This window comes from Odontesthes bonariensis, chromosome 12, assembly GCF_027942865.1.
Source record: "Odontesthes bonariensis isolate fOdoBon6 chromosome 12, fOdoBon6.hap1, whole genome shotgun sequence".
NCBI classification, from domain to species: Eukaryota; Metazoa; Chordata; class Actinopteri; order Atheriniformes; family Atherinopsidae; genus Odontesthes; species Odontesthes bonariensis.
This window is the reverse complement of record NC_134517.1, coordinates 28772813-28793594: the sequence shown is the minus strand read 5'-3', so window position 1 is coordinate 28793594 and position 20782 is coordinate 28772813. Positions and strand designations below refer to the sequence as shown.

At 39.9% G+C, this 20782-nt stretch overlaps 1 protein-coding gene across 3 annotated transcripts in view; it reads right to left on the bottom strand.

The window, feature by feature from the left end:
* cacnb4a (calcium channel, voltage-dependent, beta 4a subunit) overlaps window positions 1-20782 on the bottom strand; it is a 52453-nt gene that overhangs the window by 7232 nt on the left and 24439 nt on the right. For 2 of the 3 annotated variants that reach the window (XM_075479993.1, XM_075479991.1), the window contains 6 exons: window positions 15401-15520; window positions 11681-11803; window positions 7041-7168; window positions 5719-5798; window positions 5579-5598; window positions 3558-3638 (listed from right to left, as the gene is read on the bottom strand). In XM_075479993.1, coding sequence (XP_075336108.1) covers window positions 3558-3638; window positions 5579-5598; window positions 5719-5798; window positions 7041-7168; window positions 11681-11803; window positions 15401-15520 — 552 coding nt within the window. The remainder of the gene's footprint in view (window positions 1-3557; window positions 3639-5578; window positions 5599-5718; window positions 5799-7040; window positions 7169-11680; window positions 11804-15400; window positions 15521-20782) is intronic. The other variant, XM_075479990.1, reaches the window with a different exon arrangement.

Genomic DNA, 20782 nt, shown 5'->3' with positions numbered 1-20782 from the left:
GTTGCCGTCTGCTGTGGAACCGGAAAAGAAAGTAATCGGCGGATCCACCAAACATGGAGAAGGGTACGGAACTTTTACTCGGCCATTTTCATTTTAAAGTTCTTCCAGACGGCGGAGTCGACAGAACCAAAGTCATCTGTAAACACTGCCAAGTTGAATTGTCTTCTCAGCGTAGTAGTTCCAGTCTAAAATATCACTTAAAGGCAAAACACACAACTGATAGCAGCAAGTCATTCAAGGAAACAGACAGTGGAGCGAGGCTTCTGCATAAAAACTACAGAAAGATGCTGATGTTAAAAGTGTGTTTGCACAACAAATGTTATGGCACTTTCATTCATATGGCAGCACATTTAAAATAAAACTAAATGCTAAAAGCTATACACTACTTTTGGATTCATTTTTGGATTCTGCGTACAAATGCGATTAATCGTGATTAATCAGGGAAATCATGTGATTAATTAGATTAAACATTTTAACCGTTGCCCAGCCCTAATTTCTACACATACATGTAGTATGCTACATAGCTGCAAATAAGAGAAACTGGGCTCTTAGTATTCCTTCTGCTACTGAGTCAGATCTGTGCATTACACGGTTGACCGAGCCACTCTCTGCCCTGCGTGCGATGCTTTTTCTCCTTTTGTCAGACAAGCGTCGGCCACGTTAAATAACATGATTAAGAGCTACAATGAGAAGTGTTGCAGAGACCAGTGCACACGTGATGAATTGGAGCAATCACATGGTGCAGCTTTCAATGCAGCCTTGGCTGATTAATATACGAGACTCACTCTAAGGCCTTGAATTGAAACAGACTGAAGCGCAGACAGGTGACAAATTAATGGAAAAAACAACATTAAGTGTCTCAGTAACGTGTTTGGTCATGTGCTGTGCAGTGAGGACGGCATCAGCGAGCCTTGGTATTTATTCTACAAGTGCCTGAGATGCTACAGAAGGGGTGGAACACTGCTCCTCCAAAGGTTATTTCCTCATTTGGTGATTTCACGACGGTGGTGGAGAGCGCAGACTTTTCAAGTGGCAGCAAAGAGCATTGCCTTATGGAAGAGGTCAATCCATCAGGAGAGAGACGTCTCATGGCGGGATAACTCCCATTCTGACCTACAGCTTTGTTTAAATCTTCTTCTAAAAAATTGGGGGAAACCTTTTGAAAATAAAAAACATCTGAAAGGTTAGAAAATGCTACATTTATTGTAAATCATGTTTATCAGTGCTCTTGTGTTTTGAAAATATTGATGCAGAATGAGCTTCAAGTCAGGTTTAAAAGGTAAAGTTTTTCATTTATTATATATTATCTGTTGACAATAATATCACCTCTCATATAAAACACATAAATAACAAAGTTTCAGGAAGCATTTCTGTTTCAATCAAAGCAAAACACGTTCTGAACCATAAATCCATCGACATTCTCTCCTGATCTTCACTGATTTCACCGTATCTGAATTACCGTGCAGAGTTTTGGGAGGATAGACACAAAAATGTTTTTGCATCTCTGTATGTGGAGTGAAGCTGTGAAACAGATTCAGTGATGAACTGAAGCGTGACTCAGATTAAAAAGCGGCAAAAAATGATGCTTTTTGCAGGGTATAAGAAGGACGAAGGGGCTCTTAACGGATGCTCTCACCTGCTATTTTACGCTCCGTGTGTGTGTGTATCCGTCTATACATGTGCACATGCATGTCTATTTATATGTGAGTATGTGTATAAATGTCTGTAAATAACTTTATTTCTTGGCGTTTTACTGAGGTTACAAAATTTATGACAAAAAAAGGACATAAACAGGAAGTAAAAGTGATCAAATTGTTGGGATTAAAAAAGTTCTTTTTAATTTCAAGTTATTTATCATGATTACTACTTTTCCTTATGTTTGGTTTATCTGTAACATGTTCAAAATAAATAAACAAATCATCACATCTATAACAATAATCTCCACTGCCGCAGTATAATTGCCCTTCGGGGACTCATAAGGTATTATTGGATTGAACTGAATATCCTTCAGAAATCTTGTCACCTGTCCGTCTTTATTATGCTGGCTTCCCTTAATCGTACATAACCAACCGGTTTGACTTGTTTCACCCAAGCAAAGGCTTGTTTTGTTTGTCTGAGACACTTTTCATTCTGATTTGTTCAACAAAGCCTGAGAGTGACCACAATTTAGCAGGGACTTATAACTAAATACCATTTTTACTTGTTTCCCTTTATTTAAAAACATATTAATAATGTCATGCACACCTTTATTTGTGATGGATTATTGCTGCTTTCTAAATCCTGTTTCCAGCACTGCAGCTGTACCAAACACGGCCCATCCCTCTTTTTTTTTTTTTTATCGTCATATGATTAGTAAATGTAGCTGTTTCGCACAGACACAATAAAACAAACATTTGAATATAACAGAGCCTTCGGTTTACGTCACATCATTCTGCGTTTCTAATTTCAAACCATGCTCCACTTTTTCAGAGCGATGCGGTTTACCCAGAAGGTTGTTACCACGGCAACACCAGAATGGGAGGCGAGGACACTGCGATTCCATGACAACTGACTTCAGCGCTCCCGTCACCTCCTTGGCTTCCTTTATCATCTGCACAGCGTTTCAAACTGATCCAGAGGAGCAGTTTTTGGATTTTAATGTTACATCTGTGAGAACTTAAGGATCTCATCTTGATGTGAAGAACTCACAGGATTCAGTGTAAGACATTAGTCAGCTCGGCCTGTCATGGATGTATTTGCACTTAGAGGAAACGTCATGACACCAAGGAAACATGATGGTGCTTTCACCTACTTCAGTGCTGCACTGGAAAAAATCTAAGTCTTACCAAGTATATTTGTCTCATTTCTAGTCCAAATATCTCATTACACATAATATAAGACACAACTGCCTAACAAGTACTATTTCAGCCAGATATAGGGACTTGTTTGAAGACAATACATCTGGAATATCTTGTTAAATGAAAAAGTCTTGAAAACAAATTGTTTTGAGTCAGATTTCATATGAAACAAGCTTTTTTTTTTACATTTGAAGAGGTTTTTAAGCTAATTTCAAGATCACTTTCATCTCAAAAGTCCTAAATATCACATCTTATTTCAAGAAATCTTGACAAGCCGATTTTCACTAGTTCCATTGGCAGATTTTTTTGCTTATTTCAAGCAAAAACGTCTTGTATTTGTTGTTTTTCTTACTTATTTTTGGAGGGGCATTTTTTCCAGTGTAAATTTAACTTTATGAATCTAATTGATTTCTCTCAGTCTCATCTTAAACTTGCATTTACACTAGAAAAAATCTAAGTCTTACCAAGTATATTTGTCTCATTTCTAGTCCAAATATCTCATTACACTTAATATAAGACACAACTGCCTAACAAGTACTATTTCAGCCAGATATAGGGACTTGTTTGAAGACAATACATCTGGAATATCTTAAATGAAATTAAATTAAATGGAAAAAGTCTTGAAAACATCTTGTTTATTGTTTTTCTTACTTATTTTTGGAGGGGCATTTTTTCCAGTGTGAATAAGGGACTTCCTTTCCAGATGAAAGCATGTCCTACCTCGTAACCTTTCAGGGACGGTCCCACCAGGACGACCGGCCTCATAGAGGGAACCACATCATACGGAGGGACGTGCTCAGCCTGGAGGGGTGGGAACACACAGCTATAGTCAAGCTCCATTGTTTTAGGTGCATCTTCAACTCACCAAGTATTGGACACGTGCCATAAATCAATTAATCTTAAAAACCACCTTAAAAAACATCCCAAATCTCCACAACTGTTACACTTGGGATGATTTTAATATACAATAATTCTTCTCATCTTCATTTTTTTTCAAACCCCAGATGCCATAAACAGATTTAAACTTTCACCCATTTGCTTTGGAGTGAGTGTTCTGTCACTTCTGTGTTGTGAGGAGCAGAATCTGTCTGACTCTGTCAGCTTTTTCGGTTAACGTTAACACGTATGAATTATTTGGCGCTCACTTTAAACAACGGCTGATCAGTAGTCAGACTTGTCAACATTAAACCCTGCTGCTGACATAACGTGTTTTACTTGTGAATGTGTGATTCTCTTTTGACCCAGTGTAAACCTCTTGTTTTTATGATTTTATCAGCACTGCTTGTTAAATTATCACGCATCTACCAAATGTTTTAATCGGTTTTATCAATGCTCGATACTCAGTGATGATTTTATTCTTTTATTAAACGCTTTGCTGCTGCTACATGTGCTTAAAAAATAGCTATGCTGATCCTCAGAACCACTTCTACTTGTATCTTACTGTTTCCTACCATCATTGTTGCTCTCTCTTTTATGAACTAGCACTGTTTTAATATGTAGTTTTTAATTGTTGATGATTTTATTGTTTAACATTCCATGTTTTTTTATTTTTAGGGTGCCATTGTACAACTGGCCACCAGGACAACAGATGAAAACTAGCCTTTGGTATGTTACAGATGTACTGTTATTAATATGCACTGTCCTGTTAATAAATAAAATTGAAATTGAAATGTGCAATAACCCATCAGATCAGTACCGTAGGTGGTTTGGATTAGTTTAATTCTTTAACCCTAACAGTAAACGGGGTAGAGTTGGACTCTGGACAGTGAAAACTTCTCCTAAATCTCTCTTTTATCTGCAGAGGTGCTGCGTGATGCTACTGAAATATCCTGTTAAATATTGTTGAATAAGAAAATGAGTAGTGCTTTAGACAAATAAAAATGCACTGTTAGTCTTAACCTTGGTGGTAAACTACAAACTGATTTAAAGGAAATTTTCTCAATTTTCTAATAAAATGTTCTTTAAAAAATACTTAGATTTGAATCACAATCACACAACCAAGGGTTGTACAGCGGAATTTAAGATGTAGTACCCTTTGTTTTACACTTTTTATTACTTTTATGAATATATTGTCATATTAGAAACTTAAATCTCTGATGGAGGGGAAATGAATCCAGTAGTTGATGATACTTCTCTACCATCACAAGCGACAGCAGGGTGTAAAGGCTGCTCTTTGGGGTGGAATTTGCTGTTTTTGGTATATTTGGGCTCTGTGCAAACATCTCACTGATATCACTGATGCTAAGTAGAAGCCTTTATAGATGTTTTAGTTATCTAACAGCTTATTCTTGAACAATCAGAACCTTTCAAAGAGTAACATGCTAATAAAAGGCATAATCTGTGATCTAAATGTCAACAAAAGGGCACCTCATATGGACATATATTCAGTGTGTTTAAATGCACATTTACTTTATTAAAGACAAACTAAATGGGTGTTTTACACTAGTTAAAAATGTATTGAAGTAGATCTTTGTCAGTTGAAAAGAAAATAGCAACCATCCCAAGTACTACCAGATCCTGTAACTATCACAAACAACCAGATCTCTGAAAACATGCATAAAAGACGCCAATGGGTTCTAAAAAGAGAGCCCAGACACACACGACCCTACCAACAACAATCTAAGAAAGACACGGCCAAGCAATGTCCGAATGAAAATAGCTCTTTGAGCACACATGGAACAGTCAGTAGTGAAATAAGCATCTAGATGCTTTAGAAATGAGAACTTCTTCATCATACTCACCACTTTCTGCTTCTGCTTTCCTGGAAAAGTCAGAAAAGATCACGTGAGCGAGTGCAAACATTAATTTCAGGGCTGTACTGCATGAGTCACGGCAGACAAATATTTGTGAATCAGATCCTGAAGTTTTCTGTGAGACCGACCTGCAGAGTTTGGGTTTGGTTTGAAAGTGCCCGACACCATCTCTCCCAGACTGGAGGAGGAATTTCCACTGGATTTACTGCTGCAGAAATGACGGCGAACAGAAAAAGAATCATCAACAACTCATCATGCTAAAAATAATTAGCTAAAGATGGAGTATAAATACTTAAATAAGTGCCTGAAAAGCTCCTTTTTTTTTTAGGTATAGCAGAACTAAGGCTGACAAGATATGAATAAATAAAAACAGGGGTAACATAAATAACTACGGAAGCCCTAAACGGCCATAGATACATACATTAATTTGAGATCTAAAGAAAACGATCATTGTTTTCTCAAGATCTCGAATTAATTATGTCGAGTTAATTTATAATTAATCGAGTTAATTTATAACGAGTTAATTTACCGATGGTTTTCGAGGCCACTTTTTCTCCCCAGTCCACCCCTGTTTCTATGTTTATATGTATTTCTGGCAAAGGTGTATCCATTTTTACCCCCCTTTCATTGAAAACTGAATAAAGTAGCCTATGTGGAGCGTTTGTGTAACAATTCTGCTCGTGAAAATGCACAAAGTAAATCCCGCTGGTGTGACAAGCATTTGAAGAATGGAATCAGGTTTAACACACACCAATGATGATGCCGTTATCGTTTTCCCGAGATAACGAGTTATTTATCTCGTTATCTCGAGAAAACGATAACGGCATCATTCGGTAACCATGGAGACGGTCTGGTCCCCTCAGCTGGTCACTGATGAAGTCGACTATATTAGCAGGATCACTTAGGTGTAAAAAAAAGGGGCCTAGAGAATCATCTGTAAATTAACTCGTTATCTCGAGAAAACCATCAGAAAAAAAGTTATACGTACCACGTCCGCACTGGGCTTCCGTAAATAACAACCAGGTAACTGTGAGCATATATTGTGACCTAAATGCTCAGTCTGTTATAGAATGACTCAAGGTGGCAAGTCTTTTATCTCCCGGCATCGTCACAGCATCATTAATCACCTTGCTGGCTATAACCCAACAGCCCCATCTGATGGAAAATTCTGCGATGGCCTCAGTCCAGGCACACCTCTGAGGGGCCGGACCTCACCACACAGCTTGGCTGTTATCCACCCGACTTCCTGCTTATCAGTGAGCTCAACTGCCAGCCTCTACTCATCCCTAAAGTGGCTCTCTCCTCAAGATAAACCTAAACCCTCCAACTCACTTTATCCCCTTTGATCTGTCGTCTCTACAGTATCTGCTGCTGCCGATGGTTCCTCCACTGTCAGCACCCCCCCATATTCAGCCTTTCTCCTCATATTCAGCCTTTCTCCTCTGCTCACCCATGGAAGCGTCCTCTCTTCTGTTCCTGCTGAAGTCGGATGTTTTCCAGCTTCAGGGGACTCGGGATGAAGCCAATGTCGCCGCCCTCTTTCACCAGGCGGCCGATCCACCAGTCGTTATTGTACTTCTGTAAAACAAAAGACGGTAAAAACACTGATAAAAACAACAGGATTTCACATTATTCCTTAGTTTGGACCATAATGACCAACCATTCGTATCGTTTATATTAGGGCTGGGCGAGTTAACTCGTTAATTATCGCGTTAACTTGTTAATTATTTAACGCCGATAAATATTTTATCGCGCATTAACGCAGGTTTTATTATTGTAAAAGTCTGTTGCTTTCTGCTGCGGAACCACCAAACATGGAGAAGGGTACGGAACTTTTACTCGGCCATTTTCATTTTAAAGTTGGACATCACAGCGACATGGGCTCCTTGGTCTCTGTGGCTGTGTTCGAAACCGCATACTTCTACTACTACTCCTACTACTCATACTGACTTTTTTCCCGGATGCATACTAGATTCTCCTAAATGTTGGGTATGCATCATGAGGTTACTACTCATACTCAAACTACCCAAGATGCAACATAACTTGACGTCGCCGATCGTCATTTCCTGTCAAAACGGCAGTTTCAAGCTAGCTACAACGAGAGTAGGTTCACTTCCTGTTTTCAAAACAAAAGCACCAATTGTATGGTAATGGCTTTCCCTATGATAAAAGGCAACGGGTATTTTATTTTGTGAAAATAACCGGAAGTGCGTTGCTCACTGCGGCTAGCTTTAGTAGCACCGAATTCGTGGGAACAAAATTGTAAATAGCCGGTATTTTGTCAGGTTTTCAACACGTTGGGGATCTAAACAACTACTTTCTCTCCTGAAAATGTTTCAAATGTTGCTAAAGTTTACAGAGTTTAGAGCTTAAGAGAAATCAGCTTCAGGCCGGTTGATTTCGGCTCGGGCAGGAGTGAAATGCATTGTGGGTAAACGCTCTGCATACTGTCTGATTGATGAATATGTAGTAGAATGTAGTATCAGAGAGTCTATTATGAGGAGAGGGAAAACTGGCGGCTATTTCCGGGTGGTACTGCACTCTAGGGGCGACAACGAAGCAGTGTAGAGCACGCCGAACTCTATGGTGGTACTATGAAATCCACCTTAGATGCAGCCATTGCTTTTGATAGAATTTTTTATATTTTTTCATTTTAATTTTCCTAAAGGCAGGATAAATTATCCTTTCAAACGGCACTTGGTTTGATTTTTTAGACTCACTAGATTTGTTTAAAATACACATTTATTGTCAGTATTGCATCCCGAGTGACGTCACGCATGTGGCATCACTTTACGGCATGGTCAGTCCTAGCGCTGAGCTAGCAGAGAGGTGTTAGCTCAAATAGTTACAGATTTCAGCACAGCCCTTTTACATACTCTCTGACTAGCCTCTGGTTTAGCTTTGGTTGTTGTTAGCGGCACCAGGTTAGCACTCTGGCACAGTGGACGAGTGCCGTAAAGCAGCCGGTCGTAATCAGCCGTGCGTTCTTCAGATTCCGTTAGCTAGATGCTAGCGGATACTGACTCGCAAATGCCAGACCTGTAAGAAAACAGAAAGCTATAACTCCCAGGTTATTGTACTTTCGATATAAATCCACATCCCTTTGTCAGAAATCACAGTATTATTTTCAGGTTTCAGCCGCTAGCGGGGACATTTTTTGAGTTATTAGCGCCAGCCCTATGGAAAATGGTCATTCTGCACTCGCTCGCCAGCGCCCCCAGACAAAATCAACTGAACTGCAGCCAAATTTTTTATAATGGGGCGAATAGGAAGTGTAACGGCTGTCTGTAAAAGGGCTGTGGTAGTATGCAGTTTCGAACACAGCCTTTGTGAAGTTCACGGAGCTAACCGGCGCTACTTCCTGTTTTACTTGTTTCAACATAAAAGCACGTATTTCAAAATAAATTTTAAAAAAACCTCCTGCATTTACAGCCAAGTTGAATTGTCTTCTCAGCGTAGTAGTTCCAGTCTAAAATATCACTTAAAGGCAAAACACACAACTGATAGCAGCAAGTCATTCAAGGAAACAGACAATGGAGCGAGGCTTCTACATAAAAACTACAGAAAGATGCTGATGTTAAAAGTGTGTTTGCACAACAAATGTTATGGCACTTTCATTCATATGGCAGCACATTTAAAATAAAACTAAAAGCTAAAAGCTATACACTACTTTTGAATTCATTTTTGGATTTTGCGTACAAATGCAATTAATCGAGATTAATCAGGGAAATCATGTGATTAATTAGATAAAACATTTTAATCGTTGCCCAGCCCTAGTTTACATACCTTATTAATGCTCCTTTATGATAATTCACAATTACAAAGAACAGTTTCCCCTCATTTGAGACTTCATCCATTTTGGCATGTGATACAGTAGCAACAGAAAAGCAGTTTTCAAGCTGTCCCCTTCACAGTGTGGAGCGATAGCTAAAGCCAAGAAAAGTTTGGCGAAGCAGAGACTGCACTGCTGAAATCTGTTTTGTTTTACTTGAAAGAAACAGTTGGACCACAATCAATGCCGAGAGAGGCAAAGACCGTACAGACTCGATGCTATTTCTGATTTCATCACCTTTTACAGTAACAAGGTTTGGACAGCAGGATGGCTGAGGACCAGGAGAGCTACTACATTTCCTCAGCAGGTCAGAAGTTACCAATCCAATCCAATTTTATTTATAAAGCACTTTACAACAACCTCAGTTGACCAAAGTGCTGTACAGAAAAATAAAAACAAAAAAATACAAGAATAAAATACAAGAATAAATTAAAAGACATAAAACAGCTATATAATTTAAAACATTAACCAATAAGTAACAGTAACCTTTGAAGAAGAGCCTTGAGGCCAGTGTTAATTAAACAACTCATAATAACAGAAAATTGTGTTTCTAAATCAAATCAAATCAAATCAAATCAAATCAAATCAAATCAAATCAAATCAAATTTATTTATATAGCACATTTCATGTACAAACAATTTAAAGGGCTTTACATAAAATAAAAGCATTGCAGCAGGGAATGGAAGGAGTGGGAAAACTCCTGTTTCTGGTGAAGATTATTATGTATGATGACTAAATGTGGTGAGATTACAAGCTGATTGAAGGCAGTATTGTTATCTAGAGCACTGGTTTCAGGTAATGCACCTGAATTTCATTACTAAAGTCGCCTTATTCCATCTTATCTTAAGGAAACAGATCCAAGATGATCGAATGATAAAAGACCCAGTTGAGGTTTAATAGCTCTGTTTGTTCACAGCGAAAATCTGATTTTCAGGTAAGTTAGGCATAAATGGAGAGAAAATAAGCTCAGAAGAGGTGAGTCTTCAAGAGATTCATGAAGGTAGAGCGGGACGTCCTTTATCTGTGTTTTTTGGCCTGTTAGTTGGTGGATGGATGGGAAATGATGTTCCAGGAAGAAGCTAAGGACACTCTGAATGTCCATTTGGTGACTCAGTTTCATGCAAAGGGAACCTGCTCATAACAGTGAAGTTTAAGAGCTAACATTAAGTTTCTTAAGATATTTCAAACTACGGAGACTAAAACTGTCCTTTGCTCTTTTTATCTATCAGTTTGTAAACATTTGTATGTTTAAATGGTTTAATTCTGCTGTAAAACTGGGCATTTTAACACAGGGAACACGTGAAGAAACTGCTTTCTTTGTGCTGCTTGGGTATGACCCAAAGGACTTTAACCCAGCAGACTGAAGCCAGAGGTGTGTCCACCTCTATGAAAAAGGGTTTTTAGTACAATTTTCAATCACAGTTTAGTCAGATTTGGGAAACAAGTCTTCCTGTTTTGAGTCATCTGATTGGGATCACATCCACATTTTGTTACACACTGGTCCTACACCTTAAACACATCAGGTTCACACTTTTACTGTTACTGTTGGTTTGAATTAGGGTTATTCTCTGTTTTTATCGGCCTGTTCTTAGTTGATCTCAGTTGTTTTTCTCACTTTTCTTGTATTTCTGATGCATTCTGGTCTCAGTTCTGTTCTTGCGTTCATCTTTCAGTCTTGTTCTCAGTTCAGTTTTTAGTTCTCAGTCCTGATCTCAGTGCAGCTTCTAGTTTATTACGTCTCAGCTTCACCTTTATTTGTCCTCGGACCAGTTTTACTCTGTTTTTTTGGCTTTGTTTAGTTTCCCCGTTTCCTGTTTTATTTTTAAAATTCAGTTTCCTGTTACTCCTCTTTTGCTTCTCCCTGATTGCACATGTATTTCCAACACGCTGATTATGTCCTGTCGCTACTTAATCTCCTGATTTTTCCATGTCAGCTGCCAGTTCATTGTTAATTTCTTCAGTGGTTTTCAGTCCCTTTCTGCCTTTTTTCTGCCATTTTTGGATTTAGTTAAGTATTATTCTTAGTTCGCTAGAGTTTCATGCCAAGCAGTGCTTTGATTTTGTGAGTACAATAAAGACTTTTAAGTTCTCTTTCTCCAGCTGGTCCACTTTTGGATCCAAACTTCGTGCTTTCAACCACAGATTTAACCCTTTTTTATGCTCTGTGGACTGAGATAGCTGTAACACAGTCTGGGCTTTCTTGTTGTTAAAAACTATAGTGTGCAGACTAAATTCAAGAAATTTCAATTGAATTGTACCTCTTTGATGTGGAGGAAGTCCTTGGCATCAAAAGAGACAGCAGTGCCAGCCACAGGAACGTCCTCATCCAACGCACCGCAGTAACTCACATTGGTCCTCACAGCAAACGCCACTGCTTTACTCTGTAAGACAAAAGGGAACATTCGTATCACAGTGACGCTTTTTTATCAACAGATTTAACTCAACTTGACATAAATAGAGAGACACAGAGAGCAGAGATGGTAGTGTGCTCATCCAGCAGCAAACCTGCCCTGCAGAGAAGTTATTTCAGACCTCCTGACAGCAGTACTACACACCACTGCACATGTCAGGGGAGGGTTAAAGATCTCAATCCAAGGCCAGGACGCCCTGACAAAGATGGCACCTTCTACATGTATATGCATAAATGTATGCATGTATTTCTACTAGGGCTGGGCAACGATTAAAAATTTTTAATCTAATTAATCACATGATTTCCCTGATTAATCACGATTAATCACATTTGTACGCAAAATCCAAAAATAGCCAAAAAAATTCAAAAGTAGTGTATAGCCTTTAGCATTTAGTTTTATTTTAAATGTGCTGCCATATGAATGAAAGTGCCATAACATTTGTTGTGCAAACACACTTTTAACATCAGCATCTTTCTGTAGTTTTTATGTAGAAGCCTCGCTCCACTGTCTGTTTCCTTGAATGACTTGCTGCTATCAGTTGTGTGTTTTGCCTTTAAGGGATATTTTAGACTGGAACTACTACGCTGAGAAGACAATTCAACTTGGCAGTGTTTACAGATGACTTTGGTTCTGTCGACTCCACCGTCTGGAAGAACTTTAAAATGAAAATGGCCGAGTAAAAGTTCCGTACCCTTCTCCATGTTTGGTGGATCCGCCGATTACTTTCTTTTCTGGTTCCGCAGCAGACAGCAACAGACTTTTACAAAATAAAAGCCTGTGAGCAACAGACTTTTACAATAATAAAATAGATAATAATAATGTTTATGTGCAAAGAAAGGTCCAGACCTCAGGTGCACGGGACCACAGAGTGCACACTATGGCTTTGCATTACCTTGCTGAAGGCTTTTCTGAAAATAAGACGTGTGGATAGCAGCAGATGTCGATCCGACACCTATATTTATCGTTCAGCATTAAGGCTGTCTTCCCAGATGTGCACACGACCTTTACCATCCACCCCCAAACCGTAACCGATGCCGCTGCTGGCTTTTGAACTACTGACTGATAACAAGCTGGATGAGTTCTCTCCTAATTTGCCTGAAGGACGAGACTTCCATCATTCACAAAAAGAAATTCCCATTTTTAATCAATCAGACCAGATATTGATTTTCCTTTTCGCCTCAATCCATCTGAGCTTGGAGTCAGAGTTTCTGGATCTTGGTTCAGTTTCAGTTTTTCTTCTGGGCAAAGAAGACCAGCAGAGATTTCTCAAAATTCTCTGAATGAATCACATTGTATAATCATAAATATCTGTAGCTGAACTTTAGTATTTACCCAAACGGTCTTTATCAGTGGTGAATTCATCTCTGAATCACTCTGCTTTACTCAGATGTTGTTTTTTTATACCTAAATGTTTGTCTGATCTGCTACCTTTTCACCTAATAACCTAATAAATTGTGAGTTTTAAACATGAACATGAATGTTTTCTGCACTATTTTTCAATTAAATGCAAAAATTACCGCATTAGTATTTAGTAAAATTTAAATAAGTGGCCCAACTTTTTGGGAAACGCAGTTATACTTGCAAACACTCTTTATTTTGTGTGCCGAAGCTACTTTACTTCTCACTGACACAGTTTAACACTGCTTCTGTTCTAAATTACGCCCATGATGCAAAAACAGAACAACCAGATGCTCCAGGGATCCCAAACTAAACATAGTAGACGCATCTCTCTCCTATTTTAAAGCTAACTGTACATTATAAGTCCCACTTTTGAGAGCGATGAAAACTGTAACTTCTGATCAGTGTTGGGAGTAACGGCGTTTAAGTATAACGGCGTTATTTTTCCAGTAACAGAGTAATCTAATTAATTACTTTCCCCATCATTACAGCGTCGTTATCATTACGAGAATATAAAGTGGCGCGTTACTACAATTTGGTTGTAGGCTTTCGGCTACACATCAGCTGCATGCTGCCTGGAGAGGGCAGGGGTGGGGATGATGACACCGTTGCAAATGCGATGATGATTGGCTGTGTGGGCGGATGCCCTGCTCACGCTGTCTCACTGTACGCGCTAAACACACACAAGACAGCGGCGACGAGCCAGGGAAGTTCACAGGTAGCGTTCTCTAACTGGAAGTACCGGCACTACTTCTCACCCGTGAAGATAAAAGGCAAGAATGTGTATGTAACATGCACGCTATGCCCAGGGAAAAAAACTTTATCCACGTCTGCCTCAAGTAACTCAAATCTAATGAAGCACCTCACATCAACCCATGCGAATATGAAGCACTTGTTGCTTCTGCAGCTGCTAACCCAACCGCAAGCCCAAATGCAGTTAGCTAACCCAACCCCAGGCCCAAATGCAGCTAGCTAACCCAACCCCAGGCCCAAATGCATTAGCTAACCCAACCCCAGGCCCAAATGCATTAGCTAACCCAACCCCAGGCCCAAATGCAGCTAGCTAACCCAACCCCAGGCCCAAATGCAGCTAGCTAACCCAACCCCAGGCCCAAATGCATTAGCTAACCCAACCCCAGGCCCAAATGCAGCTAGCTAACCCAACCCCAGGCCCAAATGCAGCTAGCTAACCCAACCCCAGGCCCAAATGCAGCTAGCTAACCCAACCCCAGGCCCAAAGGCAGCTAGCTAACCCAACCCCAGGCCCAAATGCAGCTTGCTAACCCAACCCCAGGCCCAAATGCAGCTAGCTAACCCAACCCCAGGCCCAAAGGCAGCTAGCTAACCCAACCCCAGGCCCAAATGCAGCTAGCTAACCCAACCCCAGGCCCAAATGCAGCTAGCTAACCCAACCCCAGGCCCAAAGGCAGCTAGCTAACCCAACCCCAGGCCCAAATGCAGCTAGCTAACCCAACCCCAAGCCCAAATGCAGCTAGCATGGGCCCCAGCGAAGGAGACGGAGCCATTCGAAAACAAATAACACTCGATTTTTCGGGTCAGAATTTATTTATTAATTTATTTCTATGCATCATTTGGCAGGCTGCAATCTATTGAGTTCAAATAAATACCGAATGTTATAAATTACTGTATTTAGTGTTTTTATATCTTCTATATAGGGAGTATAAGGAAATATTCACTGAGTCTGGTCCATTTTTTTTTTTTCCTTTAGCACAAGTTTCTTTTGTTTACCTTGAATGAATTCAATCAGTTAATACAAAGATATTTGATGTTAAAGATGTTATAGAACATAACAGCGTTATAGAACACAAAAATAATGCCACAGTTACTTTGCTGAGTAACTAATTACTTTTACAATGTGGTAACTGAGTTACTAACTCAATTACTTTTTGGGAGCAGTAACTAGTAACTATAACTAATTACTTTTTAAAAGTAACTTGACCAACACTGCTTCTGATTCTGATGGAATTAAACCAAAATCAGGAATTCAGCTGGAAGGTTTTACATGTGGCTGCTAAACTGAATGTCAAACTGTTTGTTTTTAGCTCAATGTGAAGAAATGCCATCCCAATTATTGGGTTAAGGACTCTTTAAAGATCCATACTTAGATGATCTCATGCTCCAGTTTCATTACTTTTTGGTGAAACTGACCTTTGCTCTCTCGAGCTGAACAGTGGCCTGCTGCTCCCGCTCCTGCCGGCCACCCTCTTTCTCCTCTTCCAGGGAAACATCTGAGTCAGACGGTCGGCTTGTGTAGGAATCAGCTGAGCCCTGAAAAAGAAGAAGGAGATTAAAAACAGTTACAAGGACTGATGCAGATTAAACCAGAAATTCAGGAAAAAAAACCTGCTTTTTACGATTTAACACGTCCGACTCCAAACTAAACACATTTAAAACTGTGCAAATAGATGCAGGACCTGAGCCTGTTTCTTAAAACCGCAGAGACTAAACAATGACTGCGACTGTGTGTGTGTGTGTCCAATGATTGGTTGTATTATTTTTCATACAGGATCAAAGGCTGGCAGATTAAAGATAAAGAACCGGCTCAGAGGGTTAAAATTAGAAACACAAAGATCAGAAAACCCCGTTTCATCTCTTCCCAAATATGGAAACTTCCGTAAATACAAATTAAAATGAAGCCTCTCCATAACGCCTGTTTTCCCCTCTGTCTGTCAGACTTTTGTCATCCTGGACTCTGAAGTCTCTAAACTAATCCGATGGCCTCCTTGTCTGCTGCTCTTTGAGCTAATCAGCCTGTTCCCGTCGAGCTAAAACTCACTTCTGTTCTGTCTTTCTCTCTCTGGACAGACGCTCGAGCGACCCACCTACGTCCCATCACAACCTTTTACTGATGTCCAGTAAGGAGCCTCATCAGTAGTGTGAAAACTCCTTTTCCTCCATCATGCCACACTCCACCTTGATGTTAGAAGCCAGCCATCGTGGATGCGATAACACGGAGGAACAGAGGAAATAGTGACAAAGACTCTTGAGGAAGGTCCTACACCTCAAACACATGGTCACAAAACAATCAGGCTCACACTTTTACTGTTACTGTTGGTTTGAATTAGGGTTATTCTCTGTTTTTATCGGTCTGTTCTTAGTTGATCTCAGTTGTTTTTCTCAATTTTCTTGTATTTCTGATGCATTCTGGTCTCAGTTCTGTTCTTGCGTTCATCTTTCAGTCTTGTGCTCAGTTCAGATTTTAGTTCTCGGGTCCTGATCTGAGTGCAGCTTCTAGTTTATTACGTCTCAGCTTCACCTTTATTTGTCCTCAGACAAATTTAACTTTTTTTTTTACTAATTTTAAATTTTTTAAATTTCCTTTTCCTCCATCATGTCACACTCCACCTTGATGTTAGAAGCCAGCCATCGTGGATGCGATAACACGGAGGAACAGAGGAAATAGTGAAAAAGACTCTTGAGGAATACATCAAATATCCTGCTGGTAATATAATAGTCCTGATGAGTCCTCCTTTATGTTTTGTATCACCCATAATAATAATAATGATTATTATTATTATAAATAATGATAAAAAAAATAATAATAATAATAACTTAATAATAAGTAATCTCAAGTTAAATAAAGTCTTTATTGGTGGTAACAAATTAAGTATATCAGCGCTGGACCCAGTACGACCCAGTCTCGCAGGAAATCCGTCAGTCAGACCAAGCCTCGATTTCCGGGTATCTTTTGTATTTATAGCCTCATTATTTCACATAGGTTGGACTCGCACTCGACCGAGTATGATTGGACATGAGTAGGTTCAACATGCTTCGTCATATTCTCTGGATCAGCCAAACAATGTGTGTGTTTGAATCTTACACCTGCTTTCCCAGGCTAATTGTTTTGTCTCCCCATTCCTGGATCACTTTAGGTCATTGTGGAAAAGTACAGCGACTATTTCATTTATAATGTCTAAGAACAAAGCCAATTTTAACAATTTCCTGGCTAATCTGTAAATTACTCCCGCTTTATAAAAACCTGTGTATATGTGTGTGTTTTTCTCTGGGACTCGGTGGGTGGTGTGACACCCCTACCCGGCTAAGTCTGCTTCAGACTGAGGATCAGTCTCATGCCATCACTATCAGCGGAGCCATCGCCTTCCAAACGCACCCACTCCTTTTATCCTCATCCTTATTATCTACGAGTCAGCGGCTGCTGCGCGAGAGAAGCACTAAAGAACGCCCACCCACTTATTCCAGGCAGAGAGGGAGACTACAAAGACAGCAGGACCATGACCGGCTATTTAAGGAAATGTGCAAAAACACAGACAGGAGCAACAATAAATGAATTTCCCCCTCAGCAGAGAGTTATTACAGCACCAATGTGCTCGTAAAGTTCCACCTCATGTGCAGTGATCTGCCCATCCAGAGGTGAAGGCTGCTGAGGAGGATGTCACGCCATGGGACTATTGTTTTTAGTTATCATGTTTTAGATTACATTTTGGTTTTTAGTCATGTCATGTCATGTGTTAGGTTTTGCCATTATTTTTCCCCTCACTTCCCTCACTCAGTTAATAAGTTCATTCCCCTCACCTGTTCATTCCCCACCAGCTGCACCCACTCACTTAATCACTCATTCCCTATTTAGCTTGCAGTCTTGTCGCCGGATCTTTGTTTGTCTACCTACCCGACCTGCCTGCCTGCTTACCTGCCAAGATTCTCATGCTACCCCATGTTCTTCCTCCCCCCTTCCAAGTTAAGTAATTATTTATTCCATGCCATGCCCAGTCCTTTGTTTTGTTTTTCACAACTGTGTTTTTTTAATCCGGCTCTGCCGCGCCTTTTGTTTGCTTTTTGTTAATAAACCAACCTTTACTTTTGAAGTCCGCATCCGTGTCCTCCCTTCCCATCCTCACCGTCTTGACAGAACCCTGACAAAGGAGGTCTGACACCTCATTAACAAAAAGAGTTCGACTAATTTCAGGAGAGATTTTAAAAGATTTAGTAGTGAGGATGTGTTCGATACTACATACTTCCATACTGCATACTCATCGATCAGACAGTATGCAGAGCGTTTACCCACAATGCATTTCGCTCCTGCCCGAGCCGAAATCAGCCGGCCTGAAGCTGATTTCGCTTAAGCTCTAAACTCTGTAAACTTTAGCAACATTTGAAACATTTTCAGGCGAGAAAGTAGTCGTTTAGATCCCCAACGTGTTGAAAACCTGACAAAATACCGGCTATTTACAATTTTATTCCGACGAATTCGACGCTACTAAAGCTAGCCGTAGTGAGCAACGCACTTCCGGTTATTTTCACCAAAAATAAAATACCCGGTGCCTTTTATCGTTGCCATTATGATACAATTGGTGCTTTTGTTTCGAAAACAGGAAGTGAACCTACCCTCGTTGTAGCTAGCTTGAAAATGCCGTTTTGCGGGGAAATGGCGATCGGCGACGTCACATTACGTTGCATCTTGGGTAGTTTGAGTATGAGTAGTAACCTCATGATGCATACCCAACATTTCGGCGAACCTAGTATGCATCCGGGAACTTCTCGCTTACTCAAACTCGCATCCTAACTCAAAAAGTTAGTATGAGTAGTAGGAGAAGTATGCGGTTTCGAACACAGCCTATTTGTCTATGAAAATAATAGAAAAAAAAAGCGTTTGACTTAAAGGTGACCAAACTAAAAATAAACATACCTCAAATAGTCACTTGACGCACTTTGGGTGTCTGGTTTACGCAGTACAAAAAGGTCCAAAATGTCAAAAATATAGTTCATCATGGATTTATTCCAAGTTTGCAGGCAAAACCAAACATGGCGAGCTTCACAGGATCCCTTCCTGCCTCTCCTGCTCTGATTCCCGCTCTTGCTTTTTCTGCCTGATTGCCTCACCTGTTCACCCACCGAATAACGACTGAGAACTGGTAAAAAAAACCATGTGACCACCCAAGTGCGTCCAGAGCTCCCTAAAACCCAAGTATTTATGTGTGAAACGCCCATTTCCCAAGCAAAAACTTCCTAAACAACTCAAATTAAACAAAAAAAACTAATTATAAACCAAAAACTAAACAAATAATATAAAATAAATCTAAATTCTAAGACTTAACTAAAAATAGAGAAATAGCTCCAACAGATTTAATCGGCTGAAATAAAAATAAAATAAACAGCTCGTCCAACTACCTGATGCCCCTGAATATCTTCCATGTTTCTTGATGTCCACGCCCACCTTACCTGTCCCTAATAATCCATCAATGTATTTGAACTTCCTGTCTTTCTAATGTCTCCTCATTCTTGTTATTCAGATTCCTTTTTGTATGTTTATACCTTTTTTCCAACCTTGTTTCTGAAACCAAATCACCTGAAACGGTTCCAGTCATCCGTGTTTCTCTGTTTTTTGGGCCCCGCTTCCTGCTCTCCCGGCACCATCTGCTGCACAATTTGATTTGGCCAAAAACGACCGAGCGCAGTGATAAAAGTGAATACATCAGCTCAATCTCACCGACTCCTGAACAGGAGAGGAAAAATAACACACTTTCAGCCCCTGAGTAGGGTCCTGGTTAATAGACCTGTACTATAAACCCATCAATCATTGTAGATGTTTGGGTCTACAGCACCTTTTACCCATGTTTACAAAAAAGTGCTGACCAATGATTTGCTCCAATTTACTCACACAGCAATAACGCATGTGTTGGCTCTGAGGACTTCACCTTTGGCTGACCGGTGCTTCAGCTGTTTATGCCTCCATGTGGGAGAGCTGGCCTCACGTCCAATTAGCTCCACACAAACACACCAGAAAACAGCTTTCTGTTAACTCTGAAAAACTGCATGTTTTTTCTTTGAGTTGCTGAATTAATGTAGTCAAACCAAATGAGACTGTTGGTAAAACTCATCTGAGATGAATATAGATTAAGACATGAACCTGTTGCTCAAGCAATAAATGTGATGACACCTTTATACATTACAATTACCATGGGGAAAGTCTTCATTCTGGAGACCCTGCTTCCTCTTTCCTTTTGTTTCGCCTTGGACAGTTAGCTTGGATTAGGAAAGCATTGTAGTTTGCCTTATAGCACAGCCTTTTAGAGCACTGAAAAAGGTATAAGATCAGGTGGGAAAGAGCGAGAAAGAGTTCTTTCCTGCCCTCTTTCCTGAGCCTTTCAAACTGTTTAAATAAGCTTATTAGTGCCTATAAAGAGGCAAAGTTGTGAATGTATGTATATGCATGCAGGGACCAAGCTGTCAACAAATGATTTCAACTCAATAAATTAATTTTTGAGTAATTTGGGTATTAACTGCCGCTCAAGTAGTTACTTTTGTAAAACAAAAGTTTATTTTTTCCACGTGTAGGAAAGTCAACAGGCAAAGGATAGCCCACTTACATTGTTTGTTTGTTTTTTTTGGTACAAACGGTTGCCTTTTGTTTCTTCATTTTCTTTCTTGAATTGAATTGAATTGAAATCATCCGCTCCGTCATTGACACATGCAGTAACTCGTTCCTCTTTAGGACCCTGGGGAGTGATAGTCGTCCCTTTGGTGCGTTCATTTATGAAACTCGGAATTTGGCTCGAGTTCCGCATCGGACGG